The sequence below is a fragment of the Bubalus bubalis genome, chromosome 4 (assembly GCF_019923935.1).
Source record: "Bubalus bubalis isolate 160015118507 breed Murrah chromosome 4, NDDB_SH_1, whole genome shotgun sequence".
Taxonomy (NCBI): domain Eukaryota; kingdom Metazoa; phylum Chordata; class Mammalia; order Artiodactyla; family Bovidae; genus Bubalus; species Bubalus bubalis.
Genome location: NC_059160.1, coordinates 13,171,481 through 13,199,097, shown reverse-complemented (window position 1 = coordinate 13,199,097; position 27,617 = coordinate 13,171,481). Strand labels below are relative to the sequence as shown.

At 57.8% G+C, this 27,617-nt stretch overlaps 1 protein-coding gene across 1 annotated transcript in view; it reads right to left on the bottom strand.

Annotated features, from left to right (window-relative positions):
• Nucleotides 1-6,045: 6,045 nt before the first annotated feature.
• TEAD4 (TEA domain transcription factor 4) overlaps nucleotides 6,046-27,617 on the bottom strand; it is a 63,099-nt gene continuing 41,527 nt past the window's right edge. Inside the window, exons 2-11 of the mRNA XM_044940972.2 lie at nucleotides 22,501-22,565; nucleotides 22,050-22,112; nucleotides 17,439-17,567; nucleotides 16,183-16,226; nucleotides 15,731-15,786; nucleotides 13,389-13,528; nucleotides 11,958-12,131; nucleotides 8,010-8,150; nucleotides 7,070-7,222; nucleotides 6,046-6,333 (exon numbers count right to left, since the gene is read on the bottom strand). Of these exons, the coding sequence (XP_044796907.1) occupies nucleotides 6,220-6,333; nucleotides 7,070-7,222; nucleotides 8,010-8,150; nucleotides 11,958-12,131; nucleotides 13,389-13,528; nucleotides 15,731-15,786; nucleotides 16,183-16,226; nucleotides 17,439-17,534 (918 nt within the window). The 5' untranslated portion in view covers nucleotides 17,535-17,567; nucleotides 22,050-22,112; nucleotides 22,501-22,565 and the 3' untranslated portion in view covers nucleotides 6,046-6,219. The remainder of the gene's footprint in view (nucleotides 6,334-7,069; nucleotides 7,223-8,009; nucleotides 8,151-11,957; nucleotides 12,132-13,388; nucleotides 13,529-15,730; nucleotides 15,787-16,182; nucleotides 16,227-17,438; nucleotides 17,568-22,049; nucleotides 22,113-22,500; nucleotides 22,566-27,617) is intronic.

The following is a 27,617-nucleotide window of genomic DNA, read 5'->3' as shown; positions in this document are numbered from 1 at the left end:
TGAGCCAAGCCACCAGAGCCCAGTCCAATGACGCCCAATTTACCAACCCTGGGACTTGAAGTGCAGACCATTGTTACAGGTCATGTGCTAGTGTCCTTTGGATTTCTTTTTAGCCATTTAAAAACATAAAAACTGTACTTAGTGTCACCAAACTGTACAGTTAAATATGGTTAAAATAGTGTGTTTTATATTATGTGACTTTTACTACAATAAAAAAAAGGTTTAATAATAAAAAATAAAAACCTTTCTTAGCTGCCAGGCTCTACAAAGGCAGGCGGTGGACAGGAAATGGCCAAACTGTGTTCTGAGACACCCCCCTGACACACCCGCCACCAGTGACCTGGCTCCCCAGGGAGGAAGGGCCCCTGGGAGGGGTGGGGGTGACACCTGGGTCCCGGGTCCCAGGGAAGGTGCAGCTCAGGGTGAACTGAAGTGTGTCTGGGCCCCTCAGTCCACTATAACCTGCAGTTCTGATTTTGGAGAGCCAGCCCCGTGGGCCTGCTCACTCCCGGGTCAAGGCTAACGTCACGTTCCCAGAAGGCCAACTTAGGGATGGCATCCATAAGGATGCCCGGCCTGAACCTCCGGCTTTGACCACTCTTTGAATGCAGGGGGTGTTAAGTCCATTTGCTGTTTACTGAGTACCTAACGCTCTGTGTCTAGAACCACGGTGCACACAGAGCCCAGGGTCTCGAAGGAGGAGGGGAGGTTGACTGGCCCGGGTGGTGGCCAAGGCTCGTCCTCCCTGACGGCCGGCCAGCTGGACCTGCTGCCTTGTGTTCAGTCCACAGGGACTCCTTCGTTTCCATACAAAGAAAGCACCGCGCAGACGCCTTTGTGTGTGGAGCAGACTTTACTGAGGTTTGGAGACAAAGGGGGTTCACAGAGCAGAATACAAACACTTGACATTGAATATCAGACACCCATGAACCCGGCACCATTTCCTCCCACCGGCCTCCCGCCCTCCTCGGAGGCACAGGCCCACTCGCCCGTCCTGTCGCGGGAAGTGAAGCAAAACCCACTTCCGGACAGCTTCTCAATCGGAGCAGCTCGGCGCTCCCTTTCCAGAGTTATTTTCCCAATGAAGAACACCTGCTCCCTGTTTCCAACCCCCCCCCCCACCCCATCTCACCACCGCACCACCCGCCCACAGAGTGAGGAGGAGAGTCTAAAACGGTGGCCTCCTTGCTGAACCAGGCGCCCCGAGGCCTCCTCTCTGCCTTTTTTTTGGCCATACCGCAGCATGTGGGATCAACCAGCATTCGAATCCATGCCCCCTATATCATTAACCCAGAGTCTGAACCACTGGACCACCAGGGAAGTCCCTTCTCTCTGCCTTTGCAAGGACGTCAGAGCAGAGCTTTTGTTTCTCTAAAAACGTGTGTGCGTGTGCTGGCACCTACGTGTCCATACGTGTGTGCGTGTAGTGTAAGTATGTGTGTCTATATGATGAATGTTGAGTGTATGTGTGTAGGTGTGTGGTACATGCATGTGTGTGTGATGAGTATATGACTGTGTGTAGGTGTGTGTGTCTATGTGTAAGTGTGTGCATACAGTGTGTGTAGCTGTGTGCTATATGTGTGTGTATGTATATACAGTGTGAGTGTGTGTGTAGGTGTGTGGTACATGCGGTATGTTTGTGATGGTGCATATGTCTATGTGTGAGTGTGTGCGTATAATGTGTGTAGGTGTGTACTGCATGTGTGTGTATGGGTGTGTATACAGTGTGAGTGTGTGTGTAGGTGTGTGGTACGTGCGGTATGTTTGTGATGGTGCGCATGTCTATGTGTGAGTGTGCATATAATGTGTGTAGGTGTGTACTGCATGTGTGTGTATGAGTGTGTATACAGTGTGTGTGTGTAGGTGTGTGGTACATGCAGTATGTTTGTGATGGTGCGCATGTCTGTGTAAGTGTGTGCATATAATGTGTGAGGTGTGTACTGTATATGTGTGTATGAGTGTGTATACAGTGTGAGTGTGTGTGGAGTGTGGTACGTGCATGTGTGTATGTGGTAACTACATGAATGAGCGTGTAGGTATGTGTGTCTAAGTGTGTAGTTGTGTGTGCTGCATTGTGTGCATGGTGTGTATGCAATGTGTGTGCCTGTGTGTGTGCTGCGAGTGTGAACGTGTAAGTGTGTGTGGCCGAGGTGGCAGGGGCAGAGTCAGGACCAACCTCTTCATGCATCGCACCCCGTCGTGTGCCCCGTGAGCTGGGTGTGGGGCTGCCCCCTCACACGTGTGCTCACCCTCCTCCCCACAGCAGCCCACAACCAGCCCACTTCATTCCCGTTTCACGGACGAGGTCACAAAGGTTCCCGGAGCTAAGTCACTTGCCCCAGGCCATACAACTGGTAAGAAACCGACTCAGCGCCCAGCAACCTGGCTCTGGGTTTCCATCCTCAGAACAACTGCTCCAGATTCACCTTCTTGCTTCCTTTCTTGGCTGACACAACAGTAATGTCAGAAGGGGTCAAACGCAGTGACCCCCGGGATAACCAGGTAAAATGGGCCACAACCCAGCTCCAGCTCTGCCCCTCCTCCGGGCAGATGTGGCCCACATGTGCACAGGTGGCCCTGTCCCTGCAGGGTTTGGGGCTCCCTGTGGTCACCACCCCTGCCAGTAAGGGCCGCGCCGCCCCTGGCTGGGTGGGAGGGGAGCAGGTGCCCTGGCCCCACGCTCCTCACCCGTTGGATCCAGTCTGCATGCCCCTCAACTCCTGCTGCATGGGGCTCCCCCCGTTAGGAAGAGCACCCCCACTCAATGGAAAGTCCCTGATGACTGTCGGGGCCCTGCCTACTCACCAGATACCATGGGTCAGGCACCGTCCGGTTTCCACGTCCCCACCTCTTGGCTCCTAGTGCCATCAGGAGGGTCCTATCCCTAAGGATCGCACAGACTCCAGGACCCTCACTCACAGCCCCAAAGGCACAGATCACACACCTGGGAATGTTCACCAGGCGCCTGCCGTGCCCCAGATGTGGGGTTTGGATTGTAGGTGACAGAGCAGGACACCTCTGTCCTGCAGTGGCTCCCTTGCCCCTGATGCTGCGTCCAAGGGTAAGACAGACTCGGACACAATGACACTGCCCTGTGGGCCGCAGCCGCCTGGTGTCGTTTCCCAGAAACCAGACTCGACAGTATTACTCCCTCACTCAAGATCCTTCCAGGACCTCCCACCATACAGAGGAAAATCCAAGCCCTTCCTGACCTTGGGGGCCAGGAGCTGGGCCACATCTGGACCTGCAGCTCCCTCTCTCGGTTCCTGACATGGCCTCCCCGCTGTCCCCAGGCACACGCCACCCTCCCCAGGCCCCAGGTCCTCTCTCATCTCCTGGTGGTCCCCCGTCACTCTGCCCACCCTTTACCCACTCGGGTTGTCTTCCCTCCTCAGTAGGACATAAGCTTCCCAGAGACCCCATCTGTCTCAGCCGTCGGTACATCCCTGTGCCTGGCACTAACCGGAAGTTAAATAAACACGTGTTAGGCTGGTGAATACATGCATTCAGATTCCAGAACACTCCAAGCAAGTTAGCTGGCCTCTCTGGATGCCCCTCCCTCATCTTTAAAATGGGGAGAGCACAGCACCCCCGGGTGAGAATGGAAGAGATGTCTCAGCCCCGATGCCCAGGGACGGGTGACAGGTGCCCTGATGGGTTGTGAGTGGAATGCTTTTGCCCCGCCAGGCAGGAGCCGGCATCCCTTCTGCAGGAGAAGTGGCTCCATGCTGGGAGTGTCACTCCATGCAAGAATGAGTGACAGTTCTCCGGGGGCCTGCTGGCCAGGGGACATGAGGTGCCAAGACTAAAGGCAGAGAGAGGCTAGGAGGGGATGTGTGTGAGATGGCGGTGCAGGAGAAGCAGGCCAGGTGGGATCTCCCATTTGTTGGCCCCGCGGGTCATGGTCTGCACTGTGCCTCAGGGAGAGGCACCTAGATCTGTGTTCTCAGTGGTGGAACGGTCTGGACTTTCCAGCTCTAAGTAGGTGACTGTCCGTTAGGCTGCTGAGACCAGGTCCTAAAGAGAAGGGAACACTCGCAGCCAGCCCCTGGCCCCAACATCTACATGGACTCCCTAGACCCAGGACACAAAACGATGGACGCAGTTTGTGCGTCCGTCCCAGGGCCCAAGGCTGCTCACACACAAGTGTTTGTCCGAAGGTTCAGTCCTGTGGGGGCGCAGAGGTCACAGGCTCCCTTTATCCTGACAGCTCTGGGAACAAGGGTGGGGAGGTGGGAGGGCAAAGGCCGTGACGGTGAGCAGGGGTGGGCAGCCTCCCCAGACCCAAACCACAGAAAGACAGTAGACGATTCTCAGGGACTCAGGGACCCCTCGCCTCCCTCCACATCACATCGTCTATAGATGAGAGCTGGGCCCCGGCACCCAGGAGGGAGACACGACTTAGCCCAGGGTCTAGCAGCTGTCCAGAAGGAACCTGGAGGGTTGGTCCGCCTGCCCTGTCCAGAGCTGCCAGCAGACTGCCTCTTCAGGCTGCTTATCTAGGCAATGCCTCTCTTTCAAGAAGCAGCCCCTCTCAATTTCCGCCTCTTCCCTGAACCTTCCACGCCCCACCCCCTCCCACCTCTGAATTCCAGTTGCTCTGAGGACCAGCCCACCCCCACTTAAGAGTTTCCCAAGCTGACTCCTCAGACTGCAAGGAGTCAGTGCTATGAATAATAATGCATACTCACGGCACACACTCGTGTGCTTGGCACCACGCTAGGCACTCTACATATACGAGGTAGGTACTATTGTTATACCCATTGTACAGATGGGGAAACTGAGGCACAGTGAAATTAGGTAACCTCCCCAAGGCCACACTAGTCCGAAGCTGAGCACCAGGATTCCAATCCTAGCCGCTGACTCCAGAGCCCTGGCTCCTAACCACACAACACCTCCTCAACACCATCTTATTCACTTCATATCCCCACACATGTCCCTGAGAGATCAGCATACAGAACTCCTGCAGGTGACTCTTGCTCCCCTTGGGCTCCAGGCTCCTGGAAGTGTGGTTCCCTATTAGGGAAGATGACAGCAAATAGCCACTAGATGGCAGCAAAGAGCCGGTTCCCGGCATCCCAAGGGCCAGGAGGAGAATGGTAGCAACTTTTTATCTCTTTAGTGAACCTTGCATCAGGCCCTATATAGACATGTCCTCACTAAGGCTGTCCCCCTCTACAGGGAGGAAAGGACACACACGCTGAGACAGGGCAGGCAGTGGGGAGCCCTAGGACTGAGGCCAGTTGCCAGGAGGAACAGACCAGGGAAATTCTCTCAGCTGAGGGGTCCCCTCCAGGCCCAGGGTGGGCTCCACTCCCCCACTCCTCCATCCCCAGGGGGCACAGAAACTTCCGTCCGGGGAGGGGGTGGTTGGCCCAGCTGCTCCAAGGTGGTCACCGCCCAGCAGGCTTCTTGACTGAGAGGCGTTTGCTGTGAAATGGCAAGGCATACCAAGTGCATGGTCTCAGAGACCACCAGAACAGCGCGGACCTCGGACCAACGGCTTGGCCTTCACCACCAAAGAGGACCCCGAGGGACCCCAGGGCCCCCACCCACACTCAGAAGCTGGCCCCAGCACTCCTACCCTCTCTGTCTTGGGCTACCCTGACCTGGAACCCACCCCTGGGGCAGCTGGCGTGGCCAGAGACTTCACGTCCACTGGTGCTAAAGAGCTCTGATTGCCCCTGTCTAACTTCCACACCTGAAACCTACCCCCAAGCTGGGCTGGCCTCCCCATCAGCTGTTCAGGGGGAGCAGCAGCAGAGGCGGTGGGGGAAGGGGGACAGACACATTGCTCCCCGTGGCCGAGGTGCCTGCACAGGACACACAGGCCGGGGACCCGCGCCCGTCCCCAGGCCTCCCACTGTGGCTGGAGCCGGGGGCAGGGCCTCCAGGGCAGCTCGGGGACATGCCATCTTGAGCGTTGGCAGCTGGCGACCATCCTGGCAGAGTCCATGGAGCCCTGGCTTCACAGCCGCGCCCGGGGCAGCGTCCGGCCCCTTCTCCCTCAGCCCTCCCGGGGCTCGCGCAGCCAGACGGGGCCTCTGGAGACGCACAGAGCTGGGGTTTATTGGGCTTGGGCAATTGCGGGTTCAGGCAGAGTTTGCTCCTAGGTAGAAGAGTCACCACCTCAACTCTCGGTGCTTCGGGGGCTGCCCCTGTGGGGCCCCTCCCCTCGTCCCTGCACACGTGACGTCACCCCCTCCCTGTCCCTGGTCTCTACTCCTTCACCAGCCGGTAGATGTGGTGCTGAGCCCCGTGCTCGCTTGCTGACACCTCGAAGACGTACGCAACGCACAGCAGGGTCTCCTGGGTGTCTCTGTTGGTGACCACCTGCAGGGGGGGGAAAGGGAGGGCCTCAGGGGACAGCGTGCCATCCGCTCCACCCACTGCCCACTCCTGCCCCTACCACACACCTTCCCCCCACACCTTCCCCCAACATCTGCCTTCACACCTGCACACACACACACATCACACACCTGTCCCTACACACACACACCTGCCTTCCCACATCGGCACACACACACACACACATCTGTTTCCCACACCTGTCTTCACACCTGCCTTCACACCTGTCCCCCCCCACACACCTGCCTTTCCACCTGCTCCCACACACACACCTGTCCCCCCACACCTGCACACACCACCCACCTTCCCCCTACACCTGCCTTCACACCTGTGCATACCACCCACCTTCCCCCCACTCCTGCCTTCACACCTGCACACACCATACAGTCCCCCCACACCTGTATTCACACCTGCACACACATCTGTCCCCAACATACACCTGCCTTTCCACGTGCTCCCACACACACACACCTGTCTCCCCAACACCTGCACACACCACCCACCTTCCCCTCACACCTGCCCCCATACCTGCACACACCACACACATCCCCCCCACACCTGTATTCACACCTGCACACTCATCTGTCCCCATAAACACACCTGCCTTCACACCTGTTCCCCAACACACACCTGCCTTCCCACATCTGTACACACACACCTTCTCCCCACACCTGCACACACACATCTGCCCCCACCTGCACACACACCCGCACACACACACCTGCAGGATGGTGAAGTTCTCCAGCACACTGTTCATCATGTACTTCTCAGGCAGGTGCTTCAGCTTGTGGATGAAGTTGATCATGTACTCACAGAGTGGGGAGCGGTGGATGCGGTAGGAGTAGTGGCCATTCTCGTAGCGTGCATACTCGGTCTGCAGGGCCGGGGACAGCACGGCTTAGAGGGCCGCTGCCCACCTCCAACCCGACAGCTCCCTGAGGAAGGTCCACGACCCACTAGGCCTTAAGTAGGGAAGGTGGGGCTGAGCCCCGGGGTCCCTGGAGACAGACCTCCGCCTCCCCCAGGGACCCAGACACCCACCGGGTATCCAAGGGAGGAGCTTAAAGATGGGAGGCAGGGACAGAGTGACAGCTCGGTTCTGGCCGCACACAGGGGCAGGGTCACAGGGACTTTGTGGCCACGTGTGTGCAACTACACATCTGTGCACACACAGGCACACAGTTGAGCGTGTGGGCTATATCAGAGTCAGCTTCAGGGTGTTAATGCTCCGTCCACTCGTAGCCCCCCGTCAGGGGGGCTAGCAAAGGGATTACAGTTGCATGTGGATCACAATTATCTCAAACTAAAACTTCACTGGAAATAACTCGAAGAGCTTTTCAGAGACTGCGACTTGCCCAGGCACCACCCACAGGTGGGAGAGGTCTGGGTTAAACACTGTGGGGATCTCAGTGCCAGGGTGTTGGCCCCCCAAGACCTGATGTACAGCCGGTGAGAACCACCAGGATGGGGGGGCCTGGCCTCCCACCGCTCCCCCGGCTTGTGCTGGGCGTGAGGTAGGTTGTCAGTGATAAGGATGAGGTGAGGGTGAGACTGCCTTAACTCAGACAAATCTGGGGGAAGAGGTGAGAAGCCCAAGCTGGGGTGGGGGATGTGTGTGCGTGTGCGTGAGGGGCCGGAGCCCAGGTGGGCGGTGTGCCTACCTCCACTTTCTCCACCACCTGCTTGCCGAAGGAGCACACCTTGGTGGAGCAGGTGATGATCATGTTCTCGGGGCTCTCGTACTGGCTGGACACCCCATAGAAGGAGCTGCCCTCGTCCTCCATGTTGGTGTTGAGGTCTGCCTGGAGGGAGACAAGGGCGAGGGCCGGGTGGTGACTCAGAAGGTCTTGTTGGAGGTTACGGCCCAGGTCCCAGGGCCAGCACCCCATTGAGGGGGCAGTGCTCAGAAAGAACATGGATGTAGGGCCTCAGAAAGCTTCCCCGTCCGTTCACACGCAGGCCTGGGGTAAAGTCAGGCTGTGTGACAGAAACAGTGGAAAGAGCCTGGCCCCTGCTGCCCACCAGGTACCAACCGCCCAGCAGATGGGACCTCACATTGGCCTTCAGCGCAAGGAGACCCTGCCGGTGCCTTTCAGCAATGGCTCTGGGGGGCCGGCCCCTTGCCATCTCTGTGGCCCTGTGAGCCCAGCCACCCTAGACTTTTGCATCTCAATTCTGCCTCCAGATCAGTCTCCCCAACACCAGTCCCCTTCCGCTCGGCCCCTCCTCTAACTGCTCTGAAACGTCTTGGCACCCTCGTGCAGAACCCCTTTAAAACGGGAACACCACTAGGTTGGCAGGGCCTGGCCTTGCCCCTTCCAGAAGGTGAAGACCCTGGAGGCAGGAACCAAGCTCTCCCAGGGCTCGGCCAGGCGCAGGGTGTGTGCCTTCAACAGAGTGTGGCATGTGACTGTCTGAGCCTGCCCCCTTACAGTGGCTCTGGGCGAGGAGCGGTCCTGTAGTCACAAGGAGGGCACCTAAGCTTCCTGCACCTGCCAATCCTCAGAACCGCAGCCCCAACCCAGCCCATAGACACCCATGCATCCTGCCCGGCCCAGAACAGTCAGGGTGGAAGGGGAGAGGCTGCGACATAGTCTCTGCCCTCAAGGAGTGTGTGTGTGTGACTTGGGGGGTGGGGGGAGCAGCAAGAACAGGTGAGCTGGCAGCTGAGAGAGAGAGAAGGAGATGAAGCAGAGATGCAATTCCACCGGGACTTCCCTGGCGGTCCAGGGGTTAGGACTCTGTGCTTCCACTGCACAGGTCCTGGGTTCGATCCCTGGTTGGGGAACTAAAATGCAAAAAACTAGCATGCAAAAAGAAAAGTCCCACAAGCGAAGGTCCAGAGTCCGCCCCAGAATCTACCCCTGGGGACCTCAGCCAGCGATAGCCACACAGTATATCCCGTGACATCCTAACTACGATCCCACTCCCTCAACAGCCCCACCGCAGGATTTTCTGCCCACCATGTACCCCCACTCTGAGCACTGCACCCACACAAGCTTGGCGTCTCCACCTTCCCAGCATGAGAGTAGAGCTGCCCCCATTACCCTAAGAGGCGCCCCACCCCCCACCCCTCGCGCCCCTCACTCCCCTCCTCCACCCTATTCATAGCTGCGGCACGGTGGGCAGCTCACAGGCTGTGCCCGGAACAGGTGTGGGGGATCGGGTGACTGACAGATGAGCCGAGACAGCCGGGCAAGGGGGCCAGGGGCTCAGATTCATTGTCACGCGCTGGTATGTGCCCAGGAGACAGGGCCCTGCGACAGAGGAGGGGCAGGGGCCCTGTCCTCCCTGCCAGCTCAGCCCAGACTTTTCAATCTGGAGTTAACAGCCATCAGTGTCCAGGAGGCCCCTCTCCCTCCACCGACGGACAGAGGAGGACTCTGCTGATCTCACAGGTCCTGGGGAAGGAGGGCGGGGCGCTGGCCTCTCAGCCCCTGCATCTCACATGCACCGGGCCCAGCCTGACCCCCCCAACCCATCCTGCACCAATGCCCCTGCCAGCTGGAACCGACGAGCCCCGGCGGACGCAAGCCAACCATTCACTCCCTACTCCCACCAGTGAGGGCAGTAACTCGGCAGAAGGAGCCGGGAGGCCGAGCTGGGGACATCAGAGTCCTCCCTCCTCCCACTCCAATCACCCTCTAACCCACCCCGTAGCCTGCATGCCCAGGGCCTGGGGCCGCATGAGAAAACCACCAGGCAGGAAAAAGGAGGCTGCGGGCGGGGAGGGGGCTCACCATGTCCTTGCCCAGCTGTGTCCCTGCCTAAATGTGTGGCCAATCTGGCACCAACTCCATGCCAGGGCGCAGGAGGAGAGGGTTTTGAATGACTGGGGTCTGGGGCTGCCCGGGAGGACCCCAAGACCCATGGTTAGCAAACAGGAGAACTGCCTTCCCTACATCACAGGTCTGACCTTCCCTGGAGCCTCTGCCTTCCCCACACAGGAGGAGAGGATCCAAATGAGGGCTGAGGTGTCCCGGCCACCAACATGACCCCCCACCCCACCTCCCCAGACTGCTGCCCCATCCCCAGCTCCGATTTCACCCACCCTCACCCTGCCCAAGCCTCTGGCCATCAGGGCTCAGGTTGGGGACAGGAAGCAGGCACACAGCCCCCTTCACCGTCAGCTGACCGCACACGCCAGGGTCCTCAGACACACAGCCTCTCACATGCCCCCAAGAACCAAGCGCTGATTCTGCAGGTGGAGAAACAGGGTCCAGCGGAGCCAAGACTCCCGGGAACGCAACTCTCCAGCCAGGCTCTCCGCTGCCCGCCTGGCTCTCCTTACGTGCTGGAGGACTTACTGGTAGCCCGCCCCCAGTCCTGTGTGGTGACCGCACCCGGGTGCTGAGAACGCAAGCTCCTGTCGGGTCCATACAGTACAGGCTCTGTGTGCAGCCTGCAGATGGGGCAGAGGCCAGCATGGAACTTGCCTGTTCACGCTTCCTGGCACCTCCGCCCCAACCCCCTCTTCTCTCATCACCCCGCCCCCAGCCCCCCAGAGTCAGAAGGAAGGAGAGGACCAGGGCCACAGACCAGACTGGGGAGGATGCTCTGGCTCCACCCCTAGTCCTGCCAGCTCTGATCTCCAGGCAGGATGCCCCCGACCATCTCCTGGAAGCGAAGTCTGGGCTCTAGAAAATGACTCTGAATGCACATCTAAGTCTGCTCTCTTCCTGCCCCCGCTTAGGGGCTGGGGTCCCTTTTTAGGCAATTCACAGCCTCCTCCACCAGGACAGGGGAAGCACCAGGGCCCTGCAGGAGGCACAAGGCACCTGGCAAAGCAGGAAATGTAGGGTGATGGCTACAAGCACACTCCCAGAGCTGGGTCTGCACTCTGGGCTGCCACTACGAACTGGGTGGCCCTGGCAGGTCATTTCACCTCTCTGTGCCCCAGTTTCCCCTCTAGGGACCAAGGCTGTCAACTGTACCTCCCTTCGGTAGGGTGGCGAGGATGCATGCTCAGTCGCTCAGTCGTTTCCGACTCTTTGCGACTGCATGGACTGTAGCCGCCCAGGCTCCTCCGTCCATGGGATTCTCCAGGCAAGAGTACCGGAGTGGGGTGCCATTGCCTCCTCCAGGGGATCTTACCGACCCAGGGACTGAACCCGTATCTCTTACGTCTCCTGCCTTGGCAGGCGGGTTCTTTACCATTAGTGCCACCTGGGAAGCCTGGTGAAGAAGAAACATGCTAATTAAAGTAACACAATCAGGGTGACCTTCTCCTGACGGCCCTGATCTTCCCCAGCACACCCATCACAAGAGGGACTGCAGGAGCCAGGCTCGCCGGGGCTGGGGGTCTCCCAGCCAGGCCCTTGTTGACTCCATGCCTCAGTTTCCCCATCTGTGAAATGGGGGTCTAGGGTGGTTCTCATCTGAGGGTGGCTAGAAGAACACAGGCTATTATCTCCAACTGGAAGAAGGCAGGTGCTGGTGAGAAGGGCCCCCACGCTGCTATCTCCCCTGACCAGGGCAGGGTTCCCATCAGTGCCTCCTGCCAGCCAGGCCTCCCTGGTCAGGCTTTTCCCTCGAGGCAGTTGAGCCAAGGGCCAAGTGATGGTCATCGTCGAGCTGGGGCAGGAAGGAAGAGGCCACCAGAGACTTACCCAGAACTTCACGAGGAAAAAGGCATTGGAGGGTCCACGTTCAAAGAGCTCCTTGAGGCCGCCCTTCTTCTCGGGGAACTTGTCGTAGATCTGGTGGATGTCCACGGCTTCGAGGTAGGGGTCGCTGTAGCTGGGGCTCGACTGGCCAATGTGCACGAACAGGTGTTTGTTGTACTGTGGGCACAGAAGAGCTGGTCTGAGGGGCCGAGGGGTGGATGGACCAGCCCTGGGGCTCCGAGCACGGCCAGGGTCCCAGAGCAGGGATGCCACGGCAGGGCCTCAGGTTCCCCACTGGTAACACGGAGCAGGAAGAAGGGCTGAGTGCAAAGCAGAGTAAACAGGCATCCCACACGTGGGGCAGGGCGGCCCCCCACAGGTGCTTGGCATGTGTTGGTCGCTGTTTGCACTATTCTCAGTCGTGACTCGGTCACTGAACATCCTTAGGCGAGTCATTTCTATCTTCGGACCCCCTCAATCTCATCTGTGATGGAAGACCACTGAACCAGAAAAAGGGTGTTTCCCCCGCTTGGAGTGATGGTGGGGGTGCTGGGAATCCCTTGCTGCAATCCAAGAAAGTCCACTTCTTTCACAATACATGCTGGGCTTCCAAGGAAGGGTTTGTCTGACTAACAAGTTCCTCATCTGAAAAATAAGCTTCTAAATGTCAAACTGGGAGTGCGGGCGGGGGCGGAGGGGGGCGGGGCGGGGTTGGGGGTATAGGAGGGAGGCTCAGGAGGGGAGGGGATGTATGTGTACATATGGGCTGATCCACATTGTTGTATGGCAGAAACCAACACAACATGGTAAAGCAATTATCCTCCAATTTAAAATAAATTAAAAAAATAAAGACCTTGAGAAATCTTAGCGTTTAAGAAAAAAAAGTGTTAAACTGAAATGATCAGTGAAGTTTCCCAGGCTCACCCAGCCAGGTGCTACTCTGAACTCTGCAGGTGACGCTGGTCACCCAGGATGGAGACACAGAAGGGGACAAGGTGGGGGTGGGCTGCTGTTCCTGCTGGTGTCCCCGAGGATGTGGAGCAGACGGGCGGCTCCTTGGAGCCACAGGGGACAGTGCAGTGCAGCCTGGGGTGGGGCTGGGACCAGTGTCTTCAGAGGGAGAGGTGACTAGACGGGAGGAAGGAGGACGTGAAGGGACTGGGGACTAGGATGGGGCACAGAGACCAGGGGAGGACTTAGGGGAGGGAGAGACACAAGGTCCAGTGAGAAAGAAGCCAGGGGGAGGATGGGTGAACCAGGAGAGGATGGGAAGGAGCAGGGAACCTAAATTCAGTCCCAAGGTGGAGTGGGGCAGAAGGCAGGGAGAGAAAGCCCGAGCAGGTAAAATTGGAGCTGGAGGAGGCTGGGGAGCAGCACCCTCCAGAAATGAGGATGGGGCGGGAGAAAATCCAGCTGGCGAAGGCTAGGACCTACCGTATCGGGGTCCTGCTGCCGCTCCAAGAAGGCAGAGAACTCCAACATCCAGAGCTTGGAGCTGGCCACGCTGCGGCCCTGCCATGGAGGCGCGGGGGGCGCAGACGGCGACGGGGCAGGTCCTGCCGGAGACTCGAACCCTGCATGCGGTGGACAGCACATGGGAGCTGGCCCACACAGCCTCCCCACTCCAGCCTCCCCCAGACCCCCAGACCCATTGGAACCTGCTGTGTGCCTCCCAGCAGGCATGGGGGTGGGGGCAAAGCACTGGCCAGTGGTCCAGGGGCAGCCCTGGCAGGGAGCTCAGCCCTGAAGCCCTGACAGTTCAGTCCCCTCTGGGCCCAGGATGGCTCTCAAGGGAGATGATGCTGGCCGGGGACAGGTTGGGAGGTGGCGGGGGGTGGGCAAGGGGACGGGGGTGGCTGGGTGCCAGGGGCGAGTGGAATGCCTGCTGGACCCAGGACTTCCAGGGCAGGCACTGCTTGGTTCTTGCTCTGAAGGGGCTTCAGGTCCAGCCAGGGAGATAAGTGGACAAATGACTACAATGACACGAGTCTCGGCCCAGCCCCTGTGACCAGCATCTGGCCCAGACGTGAATGCAGGTTTGTGATTAAGTGAAGCAATGAACGTGATGAACACAGACTGAGCACTGCAGCGGGGCTCCTGGTCCACCTTGGAGGTGGTCAGAAAGGCTTTCCACAGGTGATGCTTAAAGAGCTTATGCAGCGGGGGTGGGAGGGAGGCTCAAGTAGCAGGGGATATATGTATACTTCTGGTCGATTCACATTGTTGTACAGCAGAAACTAACACCAATTAAAAATAAACTTAATAATAAAAACAATACAAAGAAGTGATGCGGCAAGAGCAGGAGGCAGCAGCAGAGACAGGGGAATGGGCTCCAGGCAGAGGGCATGAGGCGGCCGGATGATCAGTGGGCTGGGAGGCTCCGTCCAGCAGTTTTGTGCGGGGGCCAGAAACAAGGCTTGAGAGTTGGGGCCTGGCTGCTGGGTGAGGAGTACAGGTTTCAGCCTGAGCTCAGAAGGGTGACAGAGGATTCTAAGCAGGGCCGAGGAGAGACTGGCTGAGCATTTCTGCACATCTTGTTCCTCGTGGAGGAAGGACTGGGCAGGGGCAGGGCTGGCCAGAGATGCGGGCCTCATGGGCTCTTCTCAAGGGGTGAAAAGAAGAGGGCAGTGAAGAGGAGGGGACACAGGAGGGACAGGGAGGGAGCAAGACTGCAGGACTTGGTGACAGACAGGACGGGGGGGCAGCCGAGGCAGGTAGGTCAGGAGCCCGGGGAGGAGACAGAGAAGGGATGGCAGAGAAGCAGGCAGAGGACCACACTGGACACACCAGCTCACACACTGGATGCGCGAGCTGAATCCCTCGTTCATTTGTCCAAGGGCAGCTTCCTGAGTCCTGCCCGGTGGGACACACTGGACGTGGCCCAGCACACGGAGGACAGACAGCAGCCCGGGATGGTGCCCGGTGCACGGAGAGTGTCAGTCACTGCGGAGCCTCTAATGGATTCTAAGCTGGAAGCAGCGCGATGAGAAAGATGCTTTAAAAAGATGATGGGTGAGTTACGGGGTGGAAGAGCAAGGATATGGCTGCAGATGGGGAAGCTGGTCAAGAGGCCACGGCAGTGACCCAGGCAGGAACAAGGAGGGCTTGAGAGAAGCTAATGGGCGGAAAGGGGAGAGCACAGATTAGGGGGGTGGGGGTGGCCCCAAGCGGCCGTTAAGAACCTAGGAAGGCGGCAGGGCTCCTCTCAGAGCAGGAAAGCCAGGCTACAATGTAGGCAGGAGCCAATCCCAAACCAGGAAATGTGGCTAAGGGCGAGGATCCTGTCTTGCCCCGCAGAGGGGCAGGTGGAGGGACCCTCCTGAGAAAGAGGCAGGGACAGAGCTGATCACGTGAGCAGCCAGGGTGCCGCCCAGTCTGCCCCCTCTCAGGAGCCTTCCCTCTGCTGACCAGGGGCTCCAGGCTGGAACGCCAGGCTCTGCGGGAAGCCTGTCTTGAAGGAGAAGGTTACAGTGTCCCAGAGGGAGGCCAGCCCAAGCGCCAGGCTGGACGGGATGTGCATGCAGGTGGGGCAGCTGCCCGGGGCACCCACCGTGCCCCTTGAACCGTCTGCACGCTGCCAACCCTGAGTCTCTCTGGGGAGGATGGGCAGCCCCGGGCATACAGGGGTCTTGGCTCTGGAGAGGACTGGGGTGCACAGTCTGAGCACACACCAGGACAGCGTCGAAGGGGGCATGAGTGCCCAGCTGTCGGGGCCTGGGACCGAGACAGGAGCCACAGGACATGACACAGGAGGGAGTCAGACCCTGCCCACCCACCTGGCAGAGGCAGTGACGGCTGGACAGTGTAGGTTTGCTGGGAGAAAGGTTTCACACTGCAGGAGACGAGAGAAGACGCGTGAGCCCGGGGCAGCCATGGGGCCTCGGTTAGGCCCCAGCGCTGTCTGTGAGGCAGCCTGGGGGGTCGGGACTCTGGCCTCCTGCTCCCCCAGGATTCTGGCCAGCCCATGGAAGCAGCATGTCTGTGAGGCAAACCCATCACTCCCTCCCTCCTACCCAGGCCAGCCTCCTCCCCTTGGGTCCTGAGCTCAGGCTCTGCCGCACCCAGGACAGACCAGGGCTTTGGCAAAACCTTGGTGCGCCATCCTTAAGCACAGAGCCACCTGGAAACGCTGACTCCACCCTGTGGCCCACCCACCCTGTGGCTGGGGTCAACAGAATGGTTCACCGGCTCAAGTGCATCCCAGGGAGCAATCAGAGGCCATACTCACTCGTGGGACGTTCCGGCTTGGCCCGGCAGAGCTCCTTGCCAAAACTGAGGAGGTAAAAGCACAGGGTCAGCAGAGCCCCGCGGGCACGGCCGGCGTTGTGGAGTCAGTCGTGGCAGGAGCCCTAGAGCTGGAAGGGAGGCTGGAGCCTGGGCCCGGGGGCTGGGGAGGGTGTTAACACCCCTGCCTCCATCCAGGCAGCATGGCCTCCCAGAGAATGCATCCAGGAAGCCCAGCCCCGGGAACACCCCGCAATGAGGGGCTCCCAGGAGAAGCCCCCAGGCTCACAGACACGGCTCCTCCCGTCCCCTCCCTCAGAGACAAATCCTCTGTGATGGTGCCAAGCATGGCCCCCAACAGTCCTGGAGTCAGGCATCCTGCTTAGATCTGAGCACCCCAAAGTCACGTGGGCACACCTCAAGTCCTGTCATCCTGTCTACTCAATGCCCTGCTGGACTAGAGGCCTCTGGACACACTGAAAAACGGCTAGATGAGAGGCTGGCCAGACTGCCCCTTGTTCTCAGACCTGGGGTGGTGCATTAGTCCCGACAGCCAGGAGAAACCCGGTACGGACGGACAGAGCCCTGGGAAGGAGGGGCTTTTCTGGACAGTTCTTAGAGCGGCCGAGAGACCCGTTCTCAGGCCAAGAAGTTCACATTCAAGAGGAGTTTGCTCTTGGATGTCCGCCTCCACCTGGGAGGGACACCTGAGGGGGGGGGGGGGATGAGGCCAAGTGGGGGCGGGGGTTACTGGGCACTGGCCAGTGCTGCCGCAAAGCCTGGGGCCTAGGCTGCCTCTTCTGCACGTGTGCATGTTAAGCTGCTTCAGTCACATCCCACTGTTTACTGTGAACTGTAGCCCACCAGGCTCCTCTGTCCATGGGATTCTCCAGGCAAGAGTACTGGAGTGGGCTGCCATGCCCTCCTCCAGGGGATCTTCCCCGCCCAGGGATCGGACCCAGGTATCTCATGTCTCCTGCTCTGGCAGGCGGGTTCTTTATCACTAGCGCCACCGGGAAACCGGGCCAACTCTGCAGAGCCCCCAGGCCGGCCATCTGATGGCGTGGCTTCGGCCTATGTCCCTGCCAAGGCCCCCAGAGGGCGGTTCCAACACCTGCACGGCCCTCGGTCCTTGGTCCCTCCTTCCCTGAGAAGACTCAGGTGAGGACTCTGGTGTGGCCAGCGCCGTGTCTCCTCAGAAGGGGGAGGAGGGAGAAGGACAGGGTGGTCCAGCCTCCGGCTGCAGGCAGCTCCACTTACCCCTGAGACCGCTGGGTAGCCTGGGCCCCGGGTGAGGGTCATTTTACTGTGGAAGGCTGCGGCGGAGATGATCTGGGCGGACGACATGGCAGCCATGCTCTGCAGGGCCTTGTCCTTAGCTGCCTGATCCTGGGGAGACATTGGGGGGAGGCCTCAGCGCGAGCACCGTGGCAGGCCAGCAGAGGCCCCGGGACCAGGCTCCCGCTCCTGCAGGGCTGTGAACCTTCCCTGTGACTCTGAGGAAGTCATTGGGTGGCTCTGATCCCTTTCCTCATCTGTCAAAGGGGACACTTGTCCTGCCTGTCACACTAGTGTTTAAAGAGACTTTGACCCACTCCCGGGCATATAGCTGGAGAAAAACATGATCCAAAAGGATACATGCACCCCAGTGTTCACTGCAGCACTATTTACAATCACCAGGACGTGAAAGCAAACTAAATGTCCATCACCAGAGGAATGGATAAAGAAGAGGTACATATATGCAATGGAATATTACTCGGCCGTTAAAAAGAATGAAATCATGCCATTTGCAGCAACAATGGATGGACCTAGAGAGTGTCATACTGAGTGAAGTAAGTCAGACAGAGAAGGAGAAATATTGTATGACATCGCTTATGTGTGGAATCTAAAAAGAAATGATACAAATGAACCTACTTACAAAACAGAAAGAGACTCGCAGAAAACAAACTTACAGTTGTCAGGGGGGAAGAGATAGTTAGGGAGTTTGGGATGGACAGGTACACACTGCTGTATTCAAAATGCGTAACCAACAAGGACCTACTGCCTAACACAGGGAACTCTGCTCAGTGTTCTGTGCCAGCCTGGATGGGAGGGGGGTTTGGAAGAGAATGGATACATACATATGCAAGGCTGAGTCCCTTCCCTGTCCACCAAAAACTACTGCTGCTGCTGCTGCTAAGTCGCTTCAGTCGTGTCCGACTCTGTGCGACCCCAGAGACGGCAGCCCACCAGGCTCCCCCGTCCTTGGGATTCTCCAGGCAAGAACACTGGAGTGGGTTGCCATTTCCTTCTCCAATGCATGAAAGTGAAAAGTGAAAGCGAAGTCGCTCAGTTGTGTCCGACTCCTAGCGACCCCATGGACTGCAGCCTACCAGGCTCCTCCATCCATGGGATTTTCCAGACAAGAGTACTGGAGTGGGGTGCCATCACCTTCTCCGACCTAAAACTACTAGAACATTGTTAATCAGTTATACCCCAACGCAAAATAAAAAGTTTAAAGTTCGAAGAAAAATAAAGAGACTTTGAAGGTCACCTGCCAGACCACAGCTCTCCTGTTACCAACCTAAGGGACACCTGTGAACAGAGACCACCCAGGCCTCGCTCATCTCCACACCAAGGGTGTCTGGGGCCCCACCTGGCTCATGGGAGAGGAAGCAGGAATACGCTCAGCAGAGGTCATCTCCTGTCACATGGACAGTGACAAGGGCCAGTCTCCTGTGGTCCCTGTCTCAGACCTGGCCTATGGATGTCAACTGTACCATGAGCACCCACGGCTCCTGAGCCTTTTATGTGTCAGAATGTGACTGTCTGTCCTCTGTGGTCCAAAGACCCTCCCAAAAAAATGGGCTCACCCGGCACAGGCTCTGAATGAATCAGCAGCTATCATCTGCTTATAATAAATCCTTGTTAATACTTGTCTAAGCCAATGGTCCCATCCTGAGCTCCCCAACCCTGAAGGGCCTCTCAAGCAATAAGACAGCATCCTGTATTCCAAAAAGTCCATATGGATTGGAAATAAGACCATACATACAGATGGGCTGGTGCAGGGAGCATTACTGGGGCTAAAACATTGGGTTATGTCAACTCGGGAGCTGTGATTAGAAATCCTGTATCTTTATGATGGATTATTTTAAATGGGAAAAATACGTGGGCCCTTTATTTAATCACCAACTTGGTGACCCAAATCTGTCCTGAATGATAAGCAAGCAGATTGCTGAGGGAGGGCCTCACAGCTCACAGCTGGGTTTGCTGTGACTTCACTCGCCCGGTGGGTGGCATCACAGCAAAGGTCCGAGTGGTGAGCCCGGCATCCTGTGGGACACGGTGTGGGGCCAGGCCCTTCTACCCCACCTCTTAGGGACCCTTACAGTCACAGGGTACCAGACAACCCCCGGAAAGTAAAGAACGCTGTCTCACTTTGGCTCTGAACATCACAGGATCCCTGTGAGGCTGGCAGGACTTGTCACACCGCCATTCTAAGATAAACTGAGGCTCAGAGAATTTAGGGGACCTGGGTGTTGACAGGGGTCACAGGATGGTCTGCCCTGCGAAGCGGGTCCAGGACAGGCCATTCATGACCTCTGACCTCTGCAGGCCCAGGGGCTGAGCAGACCGAGGAGGGGGCAGGTCAGGACCTGAGGGCAACCCCATCTTCAGCACGGAGGGTGCAAGAGGCCACGCTGAGTGGTGGGCACCCCAGCCCATTGTCCTTTTGGGGCCAATCTTGAATCCTGCTCTGAGGTGATCCCTGTTAACCAAAGTATCAGGCTGCCTCTCTTCAAGGACTCTGGGGGTCTCAGGAGCATCGCCCAGGCTTGCTCCCTCCAGGACATGGGTGGGGCAGCACCCCAGGAACAGGGTCTGTTAACAGACCCCTGTTAACAACGGCAGTGGGAGGCTGGATGGCTCCAACCAGAGGTCAGAGACCTGTGCTCCTTTCTCATAGCTGGCCTAATGAACAGCTGGGGACCAGCAAGTGGAACAGCAATCGGGGGGAGTGGGGGGGTGACATCAATGACCTGGTACTGAATTTTGAGGTTGGAGGGGACCTCAGACAGCACCTTGATTAACCCTGTCATTTATAGGCGGGGAAGCTGGCTGGAGCTTGAGGTGGTTGACCCAGCCAAGTGCCCACGGGCAAAGCCAGGCCAGTGACCCAAAGATTTCCACCTGACCTTGCTACCCAGGGGTAGCTTAACTGCACTGGGCCCCAGACCCCTTGGAGAATATGGTAAAATCCTCAGACCAAATTCTCCCCTAAGTGCATATGCAGGAAAATGTGTATATTACTTAAAGGACCCATGGCTCCCCTTGAAGCCTGTCTGGCAGCCCACTGAGGCTGTTCCTGGCCCCTCATCAGAGTCTATTGACAGGGACAGGTTCAGTCCCTCCAGCACACATGGGCCATACAGCCGGGCCCCTCGGGAATCAACAGCTCCCCTCTACAGCTCTTAACAGAAGCCTGGACACCCCACTCTCCATCAGGTCCCCCGCTGGGCCCCAGGGAGTCACAGGGCGGCCAGAGAGTGGAGTGGGGAGCAAGTGGGCGCCAGGACTGAGGATGTCCGGGTACATGTGCCAGCCTGAGAGGGAGGAACCAGCAGCTGTGGCCAACCAGCTGTCCTGGGGGCAAAGGGGCGAGGGCTGGGCCGCAGCTGTGGGGGGCGGGGACAGCTGGGCTGATGCAGGAGGAATGGAGCTCGGTGGGCAGCGGGGGCAGCCTCCTGTGGCCTCCCACCCACGCCTTCCAGGCTCCAGTGTCAGGGTCATGGGCCGCAGTCCCAGAGGGGTCCTCTGTGGTCCTCTAGCCCAGGGGCTTTGAAACTGGGTTCTCGTATGCTTTCAGGTTCGAGAGTCGTGGGGCTAGAGAGGGACATAGAGGAGGGGTCCCTAGCCCGCTCCTCGCCAACTTAACTTTGACCACAGCAGCTCCTCTGACATCATATCAGTGATAATTCAGTTAGGAAGAAAAACAGAAAGGCTTCCACCGCTTTAAAAAATGTCTGTGGGGAGTTCCCTGGTGGTCCAGTGGTTGGGACTCTGCGCTTTCACTGTCGAGGACCCAGGTTCAGTTGCTGGTCGGGGAGCTAAGACCCTACAAGCCGCACAGTACAGTCAAGAAAATTAAAATTAAAAAAAAATTGTTTAATGTCCATGGATTCACTGGTCTGGTCTAAGGCCCAAATGCTGGCTCCTCCATGGGAGGAGTAGTCACCCAAGGGGCCCTGGCTCTGGGGTCCAGAAGGCCTGAGTCCCATGCGGAGGGGGTTCCCACCAGGGCTGGCCCCCTCAAACAGTCACCTGTCCAGGCCTGAAAGGTGGGGCTGATCCAGGGAGGGACAGGAACCTCCAGTCCCAGAGAGTGGGGTGGGAAGAATTCCACCAGCCCCTCCTCCAGCATGGAACCCCACTCCCCAGCAGTGCCTCCCAGGTCCCGCCACCCTCAGACAGTAAGGGGCTGAGGGGTCCTCAAGGAAAGGGGCCTGGAGGTCAATCCTGTCGCCCTAGCCATGGGATTCGGGGCGTGCACTGTCCCTCTGAGCTGGGGTTTGGTGGTTGGGGTTTGGTGGGGGGGATGGTGGTTGGAGTGCACAGCAGGAGACTGGACTGTGCCTCCCAGGATGCTGAACCTGGCTGTTCACACACACACACGCACATGGCTGCCAGTCAGTGGTCACTGTCCTCTGCTGGATGGGGCTTACAGGGTTACAGGCTGAACCCCACTTTCCTCAGCACCCTGAAGCCCGCTGGCTCTGCAGGCAGTCCCGAAACCCACAGAAAGACTTTTCCTCCTGGGAAATGAGCCCAAAGTCCCAGAGGCCAGCCCTCCCAAGCCCTGGGCCTGTGCTCCCACTGCCACCCCTGTCTTACCTTTAGCTTGGCCTGGATCTCACGGGCTTTTCGCCGAGCCAGCACTTGGATGTGGCTGGACACCTGAGGCAGGAAAAGGGACTCCTGTTCCTGCCTTCTCCCCGAAGGCCGTTCCCCACGGGTTCCCCCCAGCACCCCATCCGCCACAGCCCCCCATCCACATCACAGACTGAATGAATGAATGAATGAACGATCCATCACTGATGGGCCCTCGGTTCCGCCCTCCCAGCTAAACAGAAGTGCGGTCTTCCTGCTGGCCAGGAGAAGCAGGGGAGGGGTCTCTCTCCTCCCAGCGACGGTGGTGGGGACCCCAGGGAAACCGACCGTCTGGGGTACACCCAGTGGAGGACCCCTCCTGAGTTGGCCCCCAGAGCCCACATCCGGCCCTGCAGAGGGCCAAGCCCACTCCGGGAGCCACCGTTGGTTCCAGGGCACCCGCGCCAGGGCCTACCTGCTTCCTGGTGCGGGTCTTCCCTGTCCGGAGCTTGATGTAGCGGGCGATCAGCTCATTCCGACCTGCAGAGACACAGCAGCCTCTCAGTGGGAGGGCCCGAGGGACCCAGCCCTCACCTCTGCCCACCTGTCCGGCACTTGGGGTGATGATTCTGCAGGCCCCTTCCCCCCCGCCACCCTCCTTGGATCCCAGGGGTCTCCAGGTAGCAGGAAGGAGCCAAGGCCTCGCTGGGGGATGGTAACCTGAGGACATGGTGACAGGGCCATGGGTCTTCGGCTGGTGGGCACACAGCTTGGAACCCCCGCCCCGCGCCGGAGCCTTCCCTCACTGCAGCCTGGCAGCCATCTCTGCTCATGCCTCCCCTAGGGCCTCCCTGCCTTGGCCCTGGCTCCAGACAGCTCCCTCGGTCCCCACCACCTCCACGAAAGAGCAGGACCAGACAGGGTGTCTGTCTTGTCTGTGGGCAGCAGAGGGCACGTGGGACGCAAGGAGCATCTCTGGAGGGGAACCCGCGGCCCTGACCCAGACACAGCTCCATGGTCCTGCTAGACCATCACCAGGTCACCGGAGTGCTTCCTGCTGGCCCAGCCTCCTGGAGGAGATGCTGCAAGACCCCATGTCCTCTCTGGTCATAAATGAGATCAGGATGAGGGCTCCCTGCCTTCCAGGAGCTCACCACCCGTGCGGCCAGACGACGGCCCAGTGCCTGCAGCCAATGGGGCCCACGCCGCATGCTCAGAGGACGAGGTGCCAGATCAGGCTGGGTGGCCAGGTGAGCTTGAGCTTCACTGACCACTGGTAGGATTAGACCATAAAGAAGGGCACTGGAGGAGACAGAGGGTGAGAGGGTTTGAGCAGGAGTGATGACCTCCTTTCTCCACCTATGGGCACAGTCGCCAGCCAGCCCAGTCCTCTAGGCCTGGCTGAGCCAGGAGGCCTGTGGGGGGTGAGAAGCTGCTGATGCAGGGGGGCAGCGAAACGAGCGGGCCACCCGCCACCTGGGTGGTAACCAGGGCACCCAGCCAAGGCCACGCGGGTCCCCCAGCTGACCTCTCCCCACTGCCAAGGCTGAATCAAGAGCCGCCCTCAGGAGGTCTTGTCTGCCAGGAAGACTCGCCAGCCTGGGAGCACAAACCTGTCTGTGTCAGGGAAAGAGGGGGAGGTCCAGACCCTGGGGACACTGCCTGTGAGCTGATCTCGCTAAGCCCACGGTCCAGCACCACGCCCCTTCTCAAAGCTTCCCAGGGGAAGGTATTCTGCAGGCAGTCCAATGGACGCGTGACAGTCCTACTCCACATCTAACCAGAGGCAGTCATGCTGCAGCTGTGAACAGCAGAGACGCGGTCACGGGCTGGGAGTCGAGGAGCCAGGTTGCAACCTGGCAGCTCCACAGACAAGCTCTGGGGGCTCACTGCTCACTTCCCTCCGGACCCTCACACGGCCTCCTCATCTAAAACCTGGGTCCTGACGGCCATAGGCTCATCATTCAAATGTGTCCAGATTGTACAGACTTGGGAACAGACCTGAACTCTGGCTCGACCACAGCTCTCTGGAGCTCAGTCTCCCTGTTAATCAAACAAGCTCCCGGCCCACAAGAAGAGCCCACTGCCAACAGTTCAGGGACAGAGGGCAGACAGGGTGGAGGTTCTTGGGGCCCCTAGGCTAAGCGAGGTGCCAGTGGGCATGGTGCCGGCAGTGGGGGAGCCGATGGGGACCCTTTGGTCAGCATCCGGGATCCGGTTCTCCTGCTGCTCCAGCCCAGCCCTCGTAAGGGCAGCAGCCCATCACTTCTGTGTCTCTTTTCCCGCTAGATTCTTAGCATCACAGAGGAGGGGACCGCACCTCCCTTCGGGTCTGCATCCCCAGTCCTGGCATCTCTGTGTCAAATGAATGAACAAGTCTGCCAGCAAAAGCTGATGACTCTGTTTTCAAACTAGGTTGGAATCCAGCCCCTTCTCCCCCAACCATCACCATCACAGTTCAAGCTACCACCTTCCCTGGCTGAATTCCCTGCTCTGAGTCCATTCTCTACACAGCAGCCACTGTGCTGCTATTAAAACTCAAGCCCCCTCCAGGGGCTCCCACCTGCCTGCCTAGAAAGTGTCCAAATCCCTACAACAGCCCAGAGGCTCCCCCAGGATCTGTCCACCTATCCCCAGCTCAGTCCGTCCCTCACCCCACACCACCAACCTTTGAGGCTCTGAGCTTTTGCTGGATGTGCCAGGCCTTCCCACCTCAGGGTCTTTGTATGTCCTGTCCTCTGCTCAGAGACCCTCGAGGCCCACTCCCTCACCTTCACGTCCCAAAGGCAACTTTGGCTCAGCTGCCACTAGAGGGGGGACGTGTTCCCTAAACACCCCACTGAAAGCTGGGTGTTTAGCTTTGGGTTCCCCAAACCCCCCAACTGCCCGTCTACCCCCGACTCCCAACAGGAGGAAATCTCCTGTTTATACCTAAAACTAGGAAAAGTGCTGCACAGAGCGCGCACTCAGTAAATGCTGCTAAATGAATGACCCGATACTGGTCACATCTTCTGCAGAAAAAGTGAGTTAAATTTTAAGTGCAAATAGGGGACTTTCCCGGTAGTCCAGTGGTTAAGACTTCTTTCCCTCCAACGCAGGAAGGTGTGGTTTTGATCCCTGGTCAGGGGAGCTAAGATCCCACATGCCTCACAAGCAAAAAACCCCACCTAAAGGAGAAGCAACATTGTAACAAATTCAATAAGACTTTAAAAAACAGGTCCACATCCAAAAAAATATTTTTTATGGCTGATACACATTGTTGTAAGGTAGAAACCAACACAACACTATAAAGCAATTATCCTCCAATTACAAATAGAAAAAATAATTAAAGAAGAAACAAATATGCAGATAATCCACCTTCGATGAGTCTGGCATTGTTCTCAAAGTGCTCTCCTAGCCTGGTCTCATTTGAGCCTCTCAGTTCAGTTCAGTTCAGTTGCTCAGTCGTGTCCGACTCTTTGTGACCCCATGAATCGCAGCACGCCGGACCTCCCTGTCCATCACCAACTCCCGGAGTTCACCCAGACTCACGTCCATTGAGTCAGTGATGCCATCCAGCCATCTCATCCTCTGCCGTCCCCTTCTCCTCCGGCCCCCAATCCCTCCCAGCATCAGTCTTTTCCAATGAGTCAACTCTTCGCATGAGGTGGCCAAAGTATTGGAGTTTCAGCTTTAGCATCATTCCTTCCAAAGAAATCCCAGGGTTGATCTCCTTCAGAATGGACTGGTTGGATCTCCTTGCAGTCCAAGGGACTCTCAAGAGTCTTCTCCAACACCACAGTTCAAAAGCATCAATTCTTCGGTGCTCAGCCTTCTTCACAGTCCAACTCTCACATCCATACATGACCACAGGAAAAACCATAGCCTTGACTAGACGGACCTTTGTTGGCAAAGTAATGTCTCTGCTTTTCAATATGCTATCTAGGTTGGTCATAACTTTCTTTCCAAGGAGTAAGCGTCTTATAATTTCATGGCTGCAGTCACCATCTACAGTGATTTTGGAGCCCAGAAAAATAAAGTCTGACACTGTTTCCACTGTTTCCCCATCTATTTCCCATGAAGCGATGGGACCGGATGCCATGATCTTCATTTTCTGAATGTAGAGCTTTAAGCCAACTTTTTCACTCTCCTCTTTCACTTTCATCAAGAGGCTTTTTAGTTCCTCTTCACTCAGGACAGAAGCAAATCCAGATTTCCATGGGGCCTGAAGCATCTGAAAACTGGGGGGCTTTCTTTGAGAAAAGGAAATTAGAAACAAACACAGAACTAGGTTCAGACCTGCTGGAGGTGAGGGTGGCTCCTTCTCTTGATGGTGGTCACGGCTCCACAGGTGGACACATGGACACGTGGACTCTTCACCTACCAAACTGTCCACTTCAAGTACTTGTCGTTTATTGCACGCCAATCAGATTTCAATAAAGTTATTTTAAACTTTTAATTAAAACTAAAAAGTTTCGGGAACTCCCATGGTTAGGACTCCATGCTTTCACTGATAGCTGCTGTTGTTCAGTCGCTCAGTGGTGTTCGACTCTTTGCAACCCCATGGACTACCGCACGCCAGGCTTCCCTGTCCTTCACTGTCTCCCTGAGTTTGCTCAAACTCAGGTCCATCAAGTCGGTGATGTCATCCAACCATCTCATCCTCTGTTGCCCCCTTCTCCTCTCACCTTCAATCTGTCCCGGGATCAGGGACTTTTCCAATGAGTCGACTCTTCACTGCTAGGGCCCAGGTTCAACCCCTGGTCGGGGAATTACGATCTTGCAAGCCACACAGTGCGGCCAAATAAATAAAAGGAATTTTAAACATAAATAAATTAAAACTTTAGGCACCTGGAAGGGGCCCAGGCAGGTGAGGGCCCTGAAGCGTGAGCCTCACTGACTTCACTGGAAATGCACATGCCCCACAGAAGTGCAGGCAGATGGAGCATCTCACCCAGGTGGGCACCAGCAGATGGAGGGTTAACGCCTGGGTTCGAGTCCTGGCTCAGCCACTTGAAAGCGGCTCAGGGCCTGGCAAAGAAGGTGCTCCAACTGTGGGAGGCCACTCCCAGCCTGGGAGGGCCTCCTGGCCTGGACATAGTGGCACATCCTTCACTGCTGTGTGTGCTCAGTCATGTCCAACTCTGTGCGACCCCACAGACTGCAGCCCACCAGGCTCCTCTGTCCATGGGGTTTCCCAGGCAAGAATACTGGAGTGGGTTGCCATGCCCTCCTCCAGGGAATCTTCCCAACCCGGAGATCGAACTTGCGTCTCCTGTATGACAGGTGGATCCTCTACCACTGCATCACTTGGGAAGCCCTGTTAAACAGCAGCCAGGAGGCCCCTGCCCACCCCTGGCTGAGACCGTTTCTCCCCACATCACAGAGACCCCCCAGGTCCTGAAGACAGAGCCCTACCCAGCTCTAGAACCACCTGTGTCTCTGCTACAGGGTCCAGGAGCTCTGCCTCCAGACAGGCCTCCTGGCCCTGGGCCAGCAGTAGGGCCAGAGGAGCCAGACCCAGGGGTCCAAGGCTGGCTCGGCCGTCTTTGTGCTTTTCAAGTTGTGCTTCTCTCCTTCCGGGGAGATTCGCCCTCCTCTCCCTGGCCGGCC